We start from the raw sequence: 15640 nt of genomic DNA, 5'->3' as shown, positions 1-15640 counted from the left end.
TCGGTCAGACCGGTTCCTATTGGCTGAGAAGTGGCTAATGCACTGCTGTCCAGTACAAATCGGAGGAAACCAAACAGGCAATAAATTAGAGATAGCTAATCAATAATTTGGTCCAAAAATACTCACATCACTCCCGATATCAGACACTATTTTGTTATAGTTGAACGCGGGAAAACTCAGGCGTATTGGATTTTGTTTTCTAGCCAACTATGCTAGCATTGCTAGCTAACTAGCCAGCATCTCGTCGCCTCTTCATTTTCATGGGCTTCTGCTGGTGAGTCTGCCAGGCAAGGCTTGTGCTCTAGGCAGCTGTGGCTAACAAATGCCATCAGCCAGGTTGGGTTGCTTTTCTTTCCATTGTTTCTATCTAAGATCAGCCACATACAGATTAGCGGTTTTTTGTCATCAAGGGGTTGATGAAATGAACGAATACTATGCTAAAACAACACCCAGCTAGCCAAAGGAAGCTTTAGCTACACTAGCTAACATGTTAGTTAGCATTGTGCTCGACTGCTAACGTTAGCAGCTGCCCACTGCTGGCTAAGCTAACTTGCGGTGGTGCCATCATTTTCCGTTGTTCCTTAATTATTAACTATATCTGTTACTGTTTGTGTTGTTTTCTCATTTGTAGCACTCAGGTCGTATTATGAGTGGGGTGAGTTGCAAAGCTAACGGCGCCGTGTACCCTGCCTCATCAGTAATGATGAACTCGGTGAAGAAGCCGAAGATGGAGCAGATTCAGGCCGACCATGAGCTGTTTCTACAGGCCTTTGAAAGTGAGATTTTACTACTCACCAATTCATAACGGAATGTTTTAGCTTTTGTAACATAAAATTAACTTCTCAATGCGTACAATGAACATTTTATTACACTTGGCTTTTCCCTTTTCTTATTTTGCTTTCCACATCTGGTCATGGCTGACAGGCCTCTCTAGTTGAACTTGGTAAAACTCATAAGGGTTCACCAGACATCATTTTTCATAGTCCAATACCACACATGTTACTCAAGATACACCTAGGCAGCAGTCACCAGACAGTCTTGAATCAGTTTCTCATTGTCAACAAAAAACATACGCTACACTTAATGTATATAATTGATCAGGTTTTCTTTGCTATGTGGGTGTGCTTTTATGATGATTAGTCACAGATTGTTCACATTTGTTGTGGGATGTGCCATTAGTCATTTGGCTTAATTTTTAGATGGATTTTGACACTGAGAAATGTGATAATTGGTATTTATTACAGTAGACTGATGCACCACTTTACTCATTAACCCAATGTAACTTGCATTCAGTTCCTCTTCTGGTTTTCAGTTCTTCTAGAGATGGCATCATTTTGCATACACAGCATCAAAATGTCGATTGTTGGACATGTTTTAAGTTCTAGTCATTCTTTCTGTTTCCAGAGCCAACTCAGATATACAGATTTCTCCGCACAAGGAACTTGATTGCAGTAAGATAATTACTCTACATAATATGATCTCTGAGTCAGTTATTCATTAGCTAACCCAATTATAATGAGTCTGATTTATCTGTTCTTATTTCCATTTTAGCCCATTTTCTTGCACAGGACGCTCACCTTCATGTCTCACAGAAACACTCGAACAAATGCCAAAAGGTACAATATTTGGTGATTTGTTATGCATATGAAGTATGATATATGAACTCTGATTAGTTTTGATACATTTATGTATAATCTCATTCATATCCTGAGATGACCTTCATTTGAATTCTTCCCAGGAAAACATTCAAAGTGGACGATATGTTGCAGAGAGTGGAGAGGATGAAGGGAGAGCAGGAATCTCAAAGGTAACACAGCAAGACAGGCTCCTTTTTTTTGTAGCCCTGGGATTAGAGTTGATGGGCCTCATTTATCACTGTTGCTGTATGTACACAGTATTGAAGGGGACTTGAATACCAGGGGAAACCTTATTCAGCCACAAAACATGAATGCCAATTGTGTATCTATCAACAAATGTCTGAATAACTTTGTTCATGTAACTCTTAATATTACTTGGTAAATGAGGTCCCCATCAGTTGGAGCATTTGAATTTGACCTAACCTACCTGTGTGTTATGTTGTTTCTTTAGCTTGTCTTCACATCTGCAGCTAACCTTCACTGGGTTCTTCCATAAGGATGGTAAGCAGAAGCTACTCTTTACCAAGTACTTGTGTAGCATGTTTGTTTAAAGTTATCCAGGAGTTTGTGATATCTCTGCATGATTTACCAAAGGTATGACACACAACTATTTTTTGTTGCCATTCAGAAAAGCCATCTCAGAATTCAGAAAATGAACAAAGTTCAGTGTCCTTAGAGGTGCTACTTGTCAAAGTCTGCCATAAAAAACGCAAGGTAAAGTAAAATATTTCTCAGCCAAATGTTTTGCATCTGCAACTAATGGCTAGAAGCACTTACCCAAAAAAATGTATTTCATCTACTGTTCAACTTTCAATATAGTAGTGCTTGTTAAAATGTATGTGCTTGCCTGTCTTTCAGGATGTCAGCTGCCCGATAAAGCAAGTGCCTACAGGTAAAAAGCAGGTGCCTTTGAATCCTGACAGTAACCAAACCAAGCCTGGCTCCTACCCTTCCTTGCTGGTCTCCAGCAACGAGTTTGAGCCCAGCAACAGCCACATGGTCAAGTCCTACTCACTCCTGTTCAGGGTGTCACGCACGGGGAGGAGGGACACCAACGGTCTGGTCAACGGAGAGGCCAATGAGAACATTGGTAGGCGCAACCTCAAAATCCACATGGAAGTGGAGTTTTTCTATTTCTTAAATTTGTATTCATATATGCAAACTGGCACTGCACTACATTTTTGACAACGCACAGTTAGTATTAGACTGAAAGATTAACAGTACATTTTCTCATTGACTTTGGCATAGGGAAGTGCCAGGAGAGTGACAGTTTTAGTTCAGAAATGGGCCAAAGAAAGGCGTGAATCCAGGTCAGGCAAGGTGCTAGGTTGCAAGGACCCATCCACACCCAATTTCGGGGCACATGGGCTGGAACATAATGGTAGATGTTGTAGAATTGTTCACGAGAGAACTGAGTTTCAGTTATGTTGGCATTTGGTGAGTGTACCAACTAAATTAGCAAGGGTTCCTCAGATGTTGGGAGATCATAGCAGACGTTGGATTGATGGAAAATTGCTCACTCCTATGTTTTTGTGTGTGTGTGTAGATGTAACCGAGACTCCCAGTAGAAAAAAGAGGAGCTCATCCCATAGAGAGGAGGGGGAGACCATAGAGACCTATGTTGCACAGATGACCGTCTTTGACAAGAACAGGTAAGGGTCACACACGGCCCACTCTATGGGACCTGACTGTGTATTTTGAGCTTCGGTCATATAAAGTCTTGCCTGCTCACTGTTTCTTTGCCTGTACCTCTAAACCGTTGTCCTCTGCGACTCCTCCTCTGCAGGAGATTGCAGCTGCTGGACGGGGAGTATGAGGTGTCAATGCAAGGCATGGAGGACAACCCTGTCAGCAAGAAGCGAGCCACATGGGAGACCATTCTGGATGGGAAGGTAGGGGTGTGGGCGTGCGTGCGGGTGGAACGGGTGACTTCAGATGTCATGGGGCCCCATGAAGAACCGTGAGCTGACTGAACATGGAGATGAGGCGCAACTCTGGCTCAGAATAGAAATAGTATAGCTTTATTAAATTTCCATTAAAAGCAAGACGTTTCTGACATCAAAGGCCTTCATCAGAATAAAATCAGAAAGGCAGGAAATGGGTAAATATAGGAATAGGGGAGGGATGTCATTTGGGAACAGCTAGTGACTATTTTCTTATTGCGCCCTAGGGACGGCTGGAAAGAGTCCTTGGACATGGGGGACTGTAGGAGGGAAAAGTCACAGCAATCGATGGGGAGAAAGAAAAGAGTGAAACAAGGACACAATAGGAGAACCATATACTGTACTAGTTGTACACAGTTAATGTCTAGGGCTATTGTGCAAGACAGGATAAATGCCCAGTGATACAAACCCACTTAATAGAAAAATTAAAGTAAAACATACATTGCTTGTAGCCTGATTTGGTGCATTGCGCTTACAAAGAGAATGAGGCGCATCCATTATAGAAACGTACTGTAATCTTTTTCTAGATTCAGGCTCCTGGGGTACATTGTGTCAAAGCAGTGTATCCAAAAAGTGTCTCTTGACTTGCGCACCTTATCAATATCCCCACCTCCTCTCTTGACTGAAATTTGTTACCAAAGCAAAAAAATCACTTATGTTCGCGCATTCTCGTGTGTAATTCTCTGGAGGTCTGTCTGACGTAACATAGACCGCAAGGGCAGCGAATAGCATAAATGACGTTGCATGAATTATAATTGATAATAGTCTTTATGTCAATTGTTTTATGCGTTCTCGGGAGTTAATTTTTTCATGCGCCTTGTGAACTGACACTGCGTACAGTTGACGCATTTGTAGTTACCAGGAGTGATAACTCTTTTGTTAGAGCTGATTTATGTCTGTCTTAACAAGGCTGTCCTTGAGGTTTTTAGCCCTTCGATATGTGATAGAGGGACATTGTCGAAAAAACGGTACCAAGGGATAACGGTGTATAATGACTGAACAAGTGACTAAAAACAATGTTCTGGCGGTTAAAGGCCCTGACACACCAGGCCGACGGTCGGCCGTCGGTAAGCATCGGTGTCCCTAGTTTTTGCGGTGTGTCCCGCACCGTCGGCACTAGTCGGACCCTGTTGGCGGCTTTTCGGCCGATTGAGCATGTTGAATCGGCGTCGGAGCCCGTCGGTGAGAGAGATCACTCTGATTGGTAGTTTGTGTTTTGCCTCTGGATGATTGGACTGATAAATTCCTTCAACATGTGGAACTGAACAGGAAAGAGCCGAGCGGAGGTTTCATTTATCTCCAGCTCTCGACACAGGTTCGGGAAAGCCCCTAGAGCCTGTCGCTGGAGTAACGTTATTCATGATTTCACCCATTTAGTGCGGTTTCTCCTTATTTTTCACCTCCGCCTCTTCCTTTCTTCTTCCACAACCAATAGACCAAGGGCTGACAACGCCAGTGCCATTTGCAACTTCTTATCAGACATATGGTATGGACAGTTATTTCCCCTCACGCAGGCGCAGAACGTACGTGCTAGTTGGCCGTCGGCTGTAGTCTTTGCGGTGTGTTCAAGTGCAACTTTTTGGACCAGGCGACGTGAGGCGACGCAACAGTCGGCCTTCGTCGCCGCTGGTTCTTTGACGTCGGTTTGGTGTGTCAGGGCCTTAACAGTTTAAAAATGTCACCTGTGTCCTTAAGAAAAGAGGGCAGGTCATACACTAGGGGTTTCAAGCGGTGATCCACATAGAGGGACAGGTTTTCAGTGATGTTTCTAGTGCCAGAGACGACAGGCCTCCCAGGAGGGTTGTCCAGACTCTTGTGGATCTTTGGTAATGTGTAGAAGAGGGGCAGTTGTGGATGTTGCACATAGAGAAAAGTTTTGGTGGGTTCATCAATCATATGGGAATCCATGGCTTCCATAAGAACCTCCCAGATCAGTTTATTATAAGTGGCTGTAGGGTCACCAGGGAGTTATGCGTAAAACTGGGTGTCAGCCAGTTGCCTCTCACACTCAGCAATATATTTGTCAGTGTCTAAAATGACGATAGCACCCACTTTTTTTCCACATTGCGGAAGGTAATAGTAGGGTCATTTTGTAACTGCTGAAGGGCTTTCAATTTAGGTTAGGCTTCTTAACTCGTCGGTTATTCCCACACACATTTTCAACGAGGTGGCAAAAAGTTTCAGTTGAATGGTTTCTGTTTGGGTGGAAGAAACTTGCGTTTTGTTCTGAAACGGGGTGCCCCTGTATTGTCACTTGGTCGCCGTTTGAAAAAATGTCCCCAAATCTAATGGCACCAAAAAGCATTGTAGGTCCACTGAGGTATCATAAGCAGTAATGGCAGCTGTAGGGACAAATGATAAGCCGCAGTTCAAAAGAGATCTGGCATGTATCTGGCATTTATCAGCCTGGTGTTGTACCTGCGTTGTGTGGTGGATTTGTGGTCTCCTGCTTTTTGTTCTTTTTTTTCTTTTTTTCCGTGTGTCCCTGCAGTTGTAACTCGAGTGTTTGCTGTCCACACTGGTGTCTACAAAATGGGCTTCCGTGTGTTTTTTAGGCCATTGTCCATTTTGGTGAGGTCTCTTTATATGGTGATTTGCTCACCGATAAGAGCCGTTTGAGTTACGGGAATCCTGAGAGGCATCTTGGCCTTTACGCGCGCCTTGGCGAGGGTGGGGGGGGCGCTCTCCACTCGCTCTGTGTGTGTTTGGCTCTCGGGATTTGATATCCAGTTGTAAACGTATCCAAAAGTGTAATCACGTTGGTCCCGATGGAATTTATCTTTTCTTTTTTTTTCTTTTTTGTTCTGGGTAGGTCTTTGAGGGTAGTAGCGTTATTGTTTTTGCTCAGCGCCAGTGGCATAACACAGCTTTTCCTTATGTGTTTTAATGCATTTTCTCTTTTTTGTAAAAAGTTAAACCAAGCTGGATGCCAGATTTCGAAGTAGCCTAAAGATCATGTACATTGTAGATCTCTATCAGATGTAATTTCTCAGGGTTTTTTCTCACAGGTTTTTTTTTTTTTTCCGTAGTGATGGTTAATGTTTCCCTCCCACCTATTTCTTGCTATTTGTCATCCTCTTCACATCCCCACATCATTGCCCAATCATTGTCTCTCCCACAGAGGCTGCCACCATTTGAGACCTTCTCTCAGGGACCCACGTTGCAGTTCACGCTGCGTTGGACGGGGGATGCCAGCGACAAGTCCACCGCCCCCGTGGCCAAACCCCTTGCCACCCGCAACTCGGACAGCTACAGCCCCATGGAGACCAGGACCAGCCACCACCGAGCTGCCCCAGTGGGTAAGGCTGAAAAAACACTCTTGCATGGGATTACCAGCAACATTCTTCACGTGTGGAATCCTCAATCTGGTCAAAATCTTTTAATATGCATTTACACTCTGACACTCTGATTTGAAGATGGCAAGGAGGGGAATAGGATCCCCTCTTTGAACACAAATGATTAAATGGATCCTTATGATTGATTATACATGTTGGTAAAGATGGGAGGGGGAAGTAACAGTTTACATGCCCATCTTCTGCTTCATTACAAGCAAACTGTTCATGGTGAACACCAACCAAAGAGCCTAAGACGCTTTATTTATGGCCAAATTCTCTGAGCAAAGCTGTGAGGGTTATGGTGTGGGATTTTCTCCCACATTCTTTGACATTTGTGTGGGACGGTCTATTTGGAACTGAATCTGGCAATAACCACTCAAACACTCTTGACTTATGACTGATAGAAACGCAGTCATATCTGTGCTTTTTTTTTTTTTTTTCCAAAAGATGTCTGATGTGAATCCACAGAATTCAGGATTTTGTGATTCTCCACAGAAATAATTTCTCCCATCTTCCATCTGTTCCAGCAGTGAAAGACTCGGTCAGCACAGACATTCAGATGAGGAGAGAGCAGGTCCTGTGTGAGCCGCGACAGAAGCTACGTATATTTTATCAGGTACAACACCACTCACCAGTAAGGAATGCGTTTGTGCCTGTACCACTGCCTCTTTGTTGGGTCCCAAAAGACACTTCTAAATATGGACAAAAGCGTCCTTGTTCAGATTGTGGTCCTTTTTTTCCAGGCATTTTAGAAATGTTTCAATTCGCTGTCACCTTTTGAGCAGTATTTCATTGGTTTGCCATTGCCAATTGTGATTCTGGCTCATAATCATAGCCTTAAATGGAGTGTTTGTGTGTTTTTGTTTTTTTGTTTTTTTGGTCAGTCAGAATATTGGGTCCCTAAGGGTTTTTCATAGCCTTAAATGGAGTGTTTGTGTGTTTTGTTTTGTTTTGTTTTTTTTTTTTTTTTTTGGTCAGTCAGAATATTGGGTCCTAAGGGTTTTGGTATCATACTGATGATAACACTGAAGCATGGTGCAGCCCTGCTACTATCACCAACAAAGAGACACCTGAAATAGGATGACCTTCTCCGGTAGACCTTGCAGTAACTGATATAATTTGTCTCCACTCAGTTCCTGTACAACAATAACACGCGGCAGCAGACGGAGGCGAGGGATGACCTCCACTGTCCCTGGTGCACCCTCAACTGTAGGAAGCTCTACAGCCTGCTCAAACACCTCAAGCTCTCCCACTCCCGCTTCATCTTCAACTACGTGGTAAGGGACCCACTCTTTGTGTGTGTGTGTGGACTAGTCAGCCATGGTTTGTAGGTTGGATCCCATCAGATTTCAAGTAACCATGAATTATACAAATGTAATATAATAACAAAAGTGTAATGCTGCGTGTGGGTTCTGGTCTACATTAATTGCATGCTTGCGTTCATAGCCATATTGCATTCACCACAAATCGGTAATAGTAACGCATGCTATTTGGTGGACACTAGGTTTGGAAATGGTGTACGTCCTCCTGTCAGCCCATCATATCATATGTATTACTGATCCCGATGTATTTGTCCGTGCCTGAGGGGCAGAAGGCAGACACACACACACACGGTGTGCATGGCGTAGGCATTAGGACTTTAATTGAAACCGCTTGTAACTGCGCAAGCAAGGGGCATTTTTACATTTTAAATTGTAGTACGTAATAAGTAGTACGTAGTAAGTCGTCGCAGTCAAGGGGGAAAAAAAACTGACAAGACACTGGGAAAATGGAAGCACAAGCAGGAACAAAACCAGCACACCCTGAGGAACGCTCTGTGAAATGTCAGCTGTGTTTAAGCAACCCTCTGTGTAAGCTCTAAATAAATTTTAAATCAACTTGAGTGTAATTTTTGTCCCTGCATGCTGTGTGCTTCCCCATTTTGAGTCTTGTTTTGTGCTTGGTAGTCAGACTTACAGGAAGATGGCTGTTGGGATAAGGCCTCGGCCAGTTTTGGACGTAATGCTGCTCCTCTTCCACTTCCTCTGTGCTGCTCTTTTCATTCCTGTCTGTTTCTACAAAAACCTTGGCCACTTTAGTGAGTCGGGGTTGCACACGGTTTAATTCTGGCAGCTGCATGCTCCAGTGACATGGACTTGACCGACGTACCGATCTTCTCCACTTCGATCTTGCTTTTGTGATATCGGGTTAACAATCTTCTGCCATTCATTTCATTATAGTGTGAAAATCAACTTGCAGAGACTTTAAACTTGCTTGAGATGGGTAATCCATCAGGCGGCAGTGGAGTCAGTCCATTGCTGATCCACGATGTATTCGTCCAATCTCCTAACCGTAGTGTACGCTTTAACCCAAAGCACCTTACAGTACCATCACTGTGTGTATACTTTTTTAGCATAGGTGGCCCCAGTAGGAATTGAACCGTTAACCCTGGCTGGCACGGTTGGTGCCATGCTCCCATTGTGCTACAGAACCACTAGTCCCTCTGTGTTTTTGCCCAATAGCATTTGTCCTATATAAGCTCACTAGTGTTTTTTTTTTAATATCTGCAGCCTCACCCCAAAGGAGCGAGGATAGATGTGTCCATCAACGAGTGCTATGACGGCTCCTACGTTGGCAACCCTCAGGACATCCACAGCCAACCCGGCTTCGCTTTCAGCCGCAACGGCCCGGTCAAGAGGACTGCCGTCACTCACATACTGGTGTGCAGGTAACCATGTGACCTCTGCTCAAAAGCCTAGTTCATGCTCAAAGTCAACCCATGTCAGATATTGTAATGAACTGTTTTTTAAATGAACATTTTAATTGGCTTTTCATTAACTCTGGTTTAGTGATGAATTGTCAATTAACTGAATTAACTTTAATGAAGTGTTCGTTAACTTTTAATTAGCTGGGTTGAAATAGATCGCGAACGAGACCAATATTGGGTAATTGTCAAGAAGGTGACCCTAAATAGATCAGCTGTCCCAGTCAGCTGGCTTCTTATGCAGGTCTGCAAAGTTGGGAAGAGCATTAAAAATTCATCTGGTAATTGCAAGACCTGGGAAAGTATGGGGGGAAAATATAGCTTTTAAGTTCCGATAAACTTGTAGACACCATAATTTACATTTTACATATTTGAGTATTTGTTTTTGTAAGAATAATCATGATTTATAGAGTGATACAGCATTGTTGATCGAGTTATATTACCCACTATCAGCATACATCATTATGAACACCCCAGAAAATCTTAAAATCCAGTCAAGAAATGAAGGTTTGGGAAAAGTATAGAATTTTTAAATTGATAATATGTTGAAACCGTGAGTCAGCCTCTTGGGTCTCCTGGCCAGACTGTTCTGTAACTCAGAGATGATTGTTCAGGGTTTTTTTCCAGCCTTTTTTGGACACAATACTTCCATTGATCTCTACTGAAAAGTTCCCATTCCTCTGCTTTATATTCACAATTGAAACAATTGTGAAATTGAAAATGACACTGCATAACTGGGCTAATCTCTAACTGGGGAAAATAGGCAGAGGAAGGAACCACAATATTTTTAAAACCTCTGAAACTGAAGTTAAGAGGTTGAATTTATAATTATATATTTAAAGACGAGATGAAATGAAAAATGCCCTTTTAACCCTTTTAGATCACATCCCCGGTCATACTGTGCACCTATTTAACAATATATGCCAAAAAAAATACCAAAAATCAATTTCATTGTATTCTTATATCAAAATTCAATCATGTTTTCTTCCTGTAAAACAAAATATGCCGTGTGCTTACGTAAGCATGCCCGTAACTAATTTCAACCAATAATATCATGACATCCACCCATCAATCAATCTTCAACTTTTAGCGCACAGAGCTAAGAGGCTAAGATTCATTAGTTAGCTAGCTAGCAACAGCACGGTGCTTCGGTGTGTCTTCGGGTGTTATGACACACCCACTTTTCAACGTTCAAATCAAATTCCTCCCAACGTTATGTCCCGCCTGTCTTTCCTGTTTCACTCGGAAATACGTCACGATACGGAAGTTAGATACTCTCGAAATGCCGTTTCATCTCGACTTTAACTCTATTCAAGACCTTAAGGCCTTGATTTTAGATAATATAATTCAAAAAGGTTTAAGTTTTTAATTGCAAATCATGTTATGCTATGAGATTAAACTTTAATGATCCCTGTTGGGAAATTGGGCTGTTGCAGCATTAACAGGATAGTAAGAGGATACTCTGAAGAAAAACAGAATAGAATGCAGCAAGAGATCATATCCTCAACATCCAACTATCTCAATACTTGAGCATGTTAAATAGAAATGTGTGAATGAATGTGCGTAAGAGGTTGTGCAAAATAGCAGAACTAATTGAGACCAAAAAAATACACGGAAATTTGTGATTGGAGAATATACCAAAAAAAATGAAATATGTGCAGTATTAAATGGATGATAAAATATACACCTCTAACAAATGAGAACATGAAGAAAAGCAAGCGTTTTACAGCATATATACAGGACCTGTTCTCCCTCCCCCTTCCTCTCCAGGCCCAAGAGGACCAAGCCGAGCCTGTCGGAGTTCCTGGAGTCTGAGGACGGAGAGCTGGAGCAGCAGAGGACGTACGTCAGCGGACACAACCGCCTCTACTTCCACAGCGACAGCTGCATGCCCCTCCGGCCCCAGGAGATGGAGGAAGACAGCGAGGACGAGAGAGACCCCGAGTGGCTCAGAGAGAAGACTGCCACGGTGAGAGGCCGCTCCGCACGCTGTGGTGTTGAGTTAAAATGTCACGCCGCTTTGGGAGACAGGAAGGTACCAGAGGGACCATTCCTCATGTTAACCCCACCTACGGAGGCAGTTTGGAAAAAATGAGTCTTGGATGCATTTCTACACTTGCGTTTTAATGTACCTCAGAGCCGTTCCGAGACAAAATGTTAATTGTACGCATATATATTTCCAATGGGGTTTTAGTGTTGCAAATGAAGCCCTGGTGTTGTAAACAGCCTCTGCTCTTCTTGATTTGTCCTTCCCATAGATAATTAGATGGCACTCAGAGTGCAAACCGCTGCCAACACTTAACAATTTTTCAACTTGCTGTTAGACCCAAAGACATAATTTCTGTCACTTCAGTGTTAGGTTAAATTGATTTTTTGACTCTGCAAACATACCCTTAGGATTTGGAATCATGTCTCTATCTCTGTTAGTTTCACAGTTATGGCTAAAAAACAATCAGGTATATCCCAGATTGAGATCACCACCAAAATTGTTCCTTGGCCCAAAGCCTATCTGTCCACCAAATGTAATGGAAATCTGTAGTTTTTGAGAGATGCTGCTGACAGAAAGACAAGCAAACTAATGGGTGAAAACATAAGCTCCTTGGCCGAGGTAATTATCTTGTTTGTAATTTAATTTTCATATTACAGAGGCAGGCTAAACTGCATGGTTTGACTGTTCCAGATAAAGCCACAAACAGCTGGTTAGCAGCTCTTTTGTGTTTTTATTTGCGTAGCTTTGTTTGATTCAGTTGGGTTTGAAAGTGTAGCTATACCTATACCTTTTTTTTCTTTTTTACTTTACTTGACCGGGACTCTTCTTCCTCACAGCAACTGGAGGAGTTCACAGACGTCAACGAGGGAGAGAAGGAGGTGATGAAGCTGTGGAACCTGCACGTCATGAAGCACGGGTCAGTACTGGGGAACAAACATTACCACTGGATCCTCTTCACACTTTCCACACTAGTCTTTCAGTTTACACCGCCCTCATGCTGGTTAAAGGTAATCTGTGGAGGATTTCTTGTAAATGGACTATTGTCAAAAAAATGGGTGCTTCTACATTGATGCCTAAATCCTTAACACATACAACTTCACTACTAATCTCTCCCTTTGTTTTGACCTTTTTTCCTGTTAAATTGAATGAACGAACTGTTGGAATTACTATGAATTTCTCATTACTCCAGTAGTTGAGTAGTACTACTGAAGTTGTAACTCCAGAAACTAAGCGCCACTCTGTCCTCTGCTCTCGGTGCAGCTTCATAGCAGACAACCAGATGAACCAGGCCAGCATGCTGTTTGTGGAGAACTGCGGCCCTTACATCGCCCGCCGCAACCTGTGCCGCAACTTCCTGCTGCACCTGGTCAGCATGCACGACTTCAACCTGGTGAGCGTGGCCACCATCGACCGCGCCATGGTGCGTCTCCGGCAAATCCAGGAGGAGCTGCCGGAAGGCGAGGACGAGCAGCAGGACCAGATTCTGGCGATGGGAGGAGCCTGCAACGGCACCGCCGTCACCTCCAGTGGAGGGAAGCAGGGCAAGAGGACAAAAAGCGCCGTAACAGACTGATGTGGGCTGGACGGACGGGACGGTGATCGTCGTCTTTTCCGTTGGTTTTTTGTTGTGGGTTTTTTTTTTTTTTTTTTTTTTTAATGACCATTACCAACCCTTTGGTGCTTAGATAGGTGGGAGGACTTATCAGCAGAGGATCTGACTCGAGGCAGACCAGTATACACGGTAAACAAGTTTTTAGGAACTTGAGAACTGAACCAAATACGAACAATACACAATGAATCACCCACATCCACACAAATCAGGCATTTGAGGACTGGATAATGTAAGTTGAACCAACTTAATATGCATTTTGTAGGAGCCACTGAAGTAATCTGTTGTTGGGTGAGAGAGTGAACAAACTGAGAATCTTCTGATGTGGCACGACTGCCATCGGTATGTCCTTGTAATAGACAACTATGAAGACTACAGTAAAAACTGTAATGGTAACATTGTCACCCTTGATTATTTGTACACGTACACAATAACCTTGTTGGCTCTTGTTATCCTTTTAGCTTATTATTTTAGCACTTGGTATTTGTATTTAGAGAATTGTTACCTTGAAAATGAAATTTTTTGTTTCATCCATGCTGCGCCAAATGTCAGATGCAGCTTCTCAAATGTCTCATCAGTGGGGAATCTTTGGGGGTTTTGATGTATAACTGTCATGAATGACATTTAATGTGGAGGGTGATACTGTTGAAAAGAGAGGATCCTCACAGTAGAAATCTACACTCGGCATCCATATGAAGTCTGTAAGGCATGTTTTCCTAAACTGTGTTGGGACCCCAAAAAAAGGGTTGTGGGCTTTGCTGGTAGGTCGCCATATGACAATAGCAGTATGTTGTTATGAGCCTTGGATCCAGGACAAGAGAATAAACTTCTGATTCGGGTCCCGGGCTAAAACGCCTGCTACAGGGCTTAACTCCAACTGGCAGTGCTCCTCATCCCCCGGGCCTTTTGGCCCGCATCAATAATATCTCATGGAAAGCCAGGAAAATCAAGAACTTTTCTGAAGACGTTCTGTTTCCTAAGATTTACTAAAACAACCAGCAGCACATCACCTCACGTATCATGTAGACTGCATAGCATTAAAAATGTACAAATCTACCGAGGTTTTCTGATTAATGCTGGAGCCTGTGGTGTGTTTTCATTTTGAGGTTTGAACACGTTGAGAATACAAAAGGCCTAATATTATGTTTTAAAAAGGGTTCTAAGTGTTAGTAGCTGATACTTTACAGAAATTTGTATACATTGTAATAATGTCAAATATCTAGCTGTACCCCATTCTGAATCCAATTATTAACAGATTGCAAATCATATTGGGTTTTTTTTTGTTTTTTTTCTCAAAGCAATATGCTGTTTATTGGATGGTTGGTTTTGAGGTCCAACTTGGTTGTCTATCCTATTAGGTGCAGTCTATGCCAAAGGGGGTGATCTTCATCGAAGTCTTTGTTAGTTCTGTATTTTTTTTTTTTTTAGCGTCTTGTATCTTTTGTTCATTCCATAACATCAAGTTTTAAAAGCTGTAGTTGTGTTTTGTAGTGCGCACATAAACTGATGATCAATACCATTCATTAATTCATCCGACTTCCCTTGTGGACAACCAAATTAACTATTTTTTTTTTTTCTCTCCCTCAACTATTCTTTAGTCTTCTGGAAAAAGGAGACTCAATCGTTTCACCATTATTGTCAAAAACACCCTGTTAAAAATTGTGAACTGTAAACTTTGGATATGGGGATTTTTATATTTAAAAAAATAAAATACATTTGACCTTGTACATGGATGCACTTGTGTTAGCTGTTCAACATTGTGTTGTGATGCATATAAACAGGAAGGGAACGTAGAGATTTTACTCATTACACCCTGTCCATCATGCTCTCTGGCTAGTGAGTCCAGTTTTATACTAGCCCAGTTCCAACAATACTGGCCACTAAAACCTCCATTGGTAAATAAACACAGGCAATAAATCCAACAAGGAGTTATAAACATACTGCTGTAGAGAGGAATATATTTTTTGCAGCAACAAAATAACTGAATTCCCAGATACACCAAATTATTCTTTGGTTGACAATGTGAAACAAGAAGACCAGCAAAAGATGAACTGCTGTACTTGGCACAAACTGAATTAGACAGCGTTCCCACACTCAAAGAACAAGTCATGGAATTATAAAATTGTATTTTCCAGGCCTGGTGAATTTATGAAAAATGATGAGTTTTGGAAAAGTCATGAAATCTCATTTGTGAAGTTAATGATTTTTTTTTCTTGATTACTGTCAAATGTCACAAAAGCAGTAGCTGGCTAGACCTGTTGGGGGGAAAATACTGTTGGTTGCTTACTGTTTTTTGACAGAATGAAAAGAATATAATTCTTGGTTTTAAATGAAAAACAAAGTAATGCTTAAAGTTAGTGTAGTTGACGGTTACTTTTTAAAT

General features: G+C 42.2%; 1 protein-coding gene across 3 annotated transcripts; it reads left to right on the top strand.

Annotated features, from left to right (window-relative positions):
• Positions 1-61: 61 nt before the first annotated feature.
• suz12b (SUZ12 polycomb repressive complex 2 subunit b) lies at positions 62-14984 on the top strand. Of its 3 annotated transcripts, none has more exons than XM_071912914.2 (17): positions 62-274; positions 632-776; positions 1405-1451; positions 1552-1616; positions 1739-1807; positions 2089-2138; positions 2266-2351; positions 2496-2727; positions 3184-3289; positions 3424-3529; positions 6702-6879; positions 7443-7531; positions 8049-8192; positions 9465-9622; positions 11429-11627; positions 12485-12564; positions 12909-14984. In XM_071912914.2, the coding sequence occupies exons 2-17, from the start codon at positions 647-649 to the stop codon at positions 13219-13221; spliced, it is 2052 nt and encodes a 683-aa protein (XP_071769015.1). In that variant the 5' UTR covers positions 62-274; positions 632-646; the 3' UTR covers positions 13222-14984. The 3 variants fall into 3 exon arrangements, with proteins under 3 accessions (XP_071769015.1, XP_071769016.1, XP_071769014.1); XM_071912915.2 differs by having other exon boundaries at positions 62-336; positions 7446-7531; XM_071912913.2 differs by having other exon boundaries at positions 62-336.
• The last annotated feature ends 656 nt before the right edge of the window (positions 14985-15640 follow it).

This window comes from Centroberyx gerrardi, chromosome 3 (assembly GCF_048128805.1).
Source record: "Centroberyx gerrardi isolate f3 chromosome 3, fCenGer3.hap1.cur.20231027, whole genome shotgun sequence".
Classification (NCBI taxonomy): Eukaryota; Metazoa; Chordata; class Actinopteri; order Beryciformes; family Berycidae; genus Centroberyx; species Centroberyx gerrardi.
The sequence above is the reverse complement of the archived record's forward strand: the minus strand, read 5'-3'. Positions and strand labels throughout refer to the sequence as shown.

Bases quoted from the DNA above. Each gene is read 5' to 3' on its own strand.
- suz12b (XM_071912914.2), top strand. From the start codon at position 647: ATGAGTGGGGTGAGTTGCAAAGCTAACGGCGCCGTGTACCCTGCCTCA. The intron at 777-1,404 runs GTGAGATTTTAC...TTCTGTTTCCAG, and splicing joins GTTTCTACAGGCCTTTGAAA to AGCCAACTCAGATATACAGA. The intron at 2,139-2,265 runs GTAAGCAGAAGC...GTTGCCATTCAG, and splicing joins TGGGTTCTTCCATAAGGATG to AAAAGCCATCTCAGAATTCA.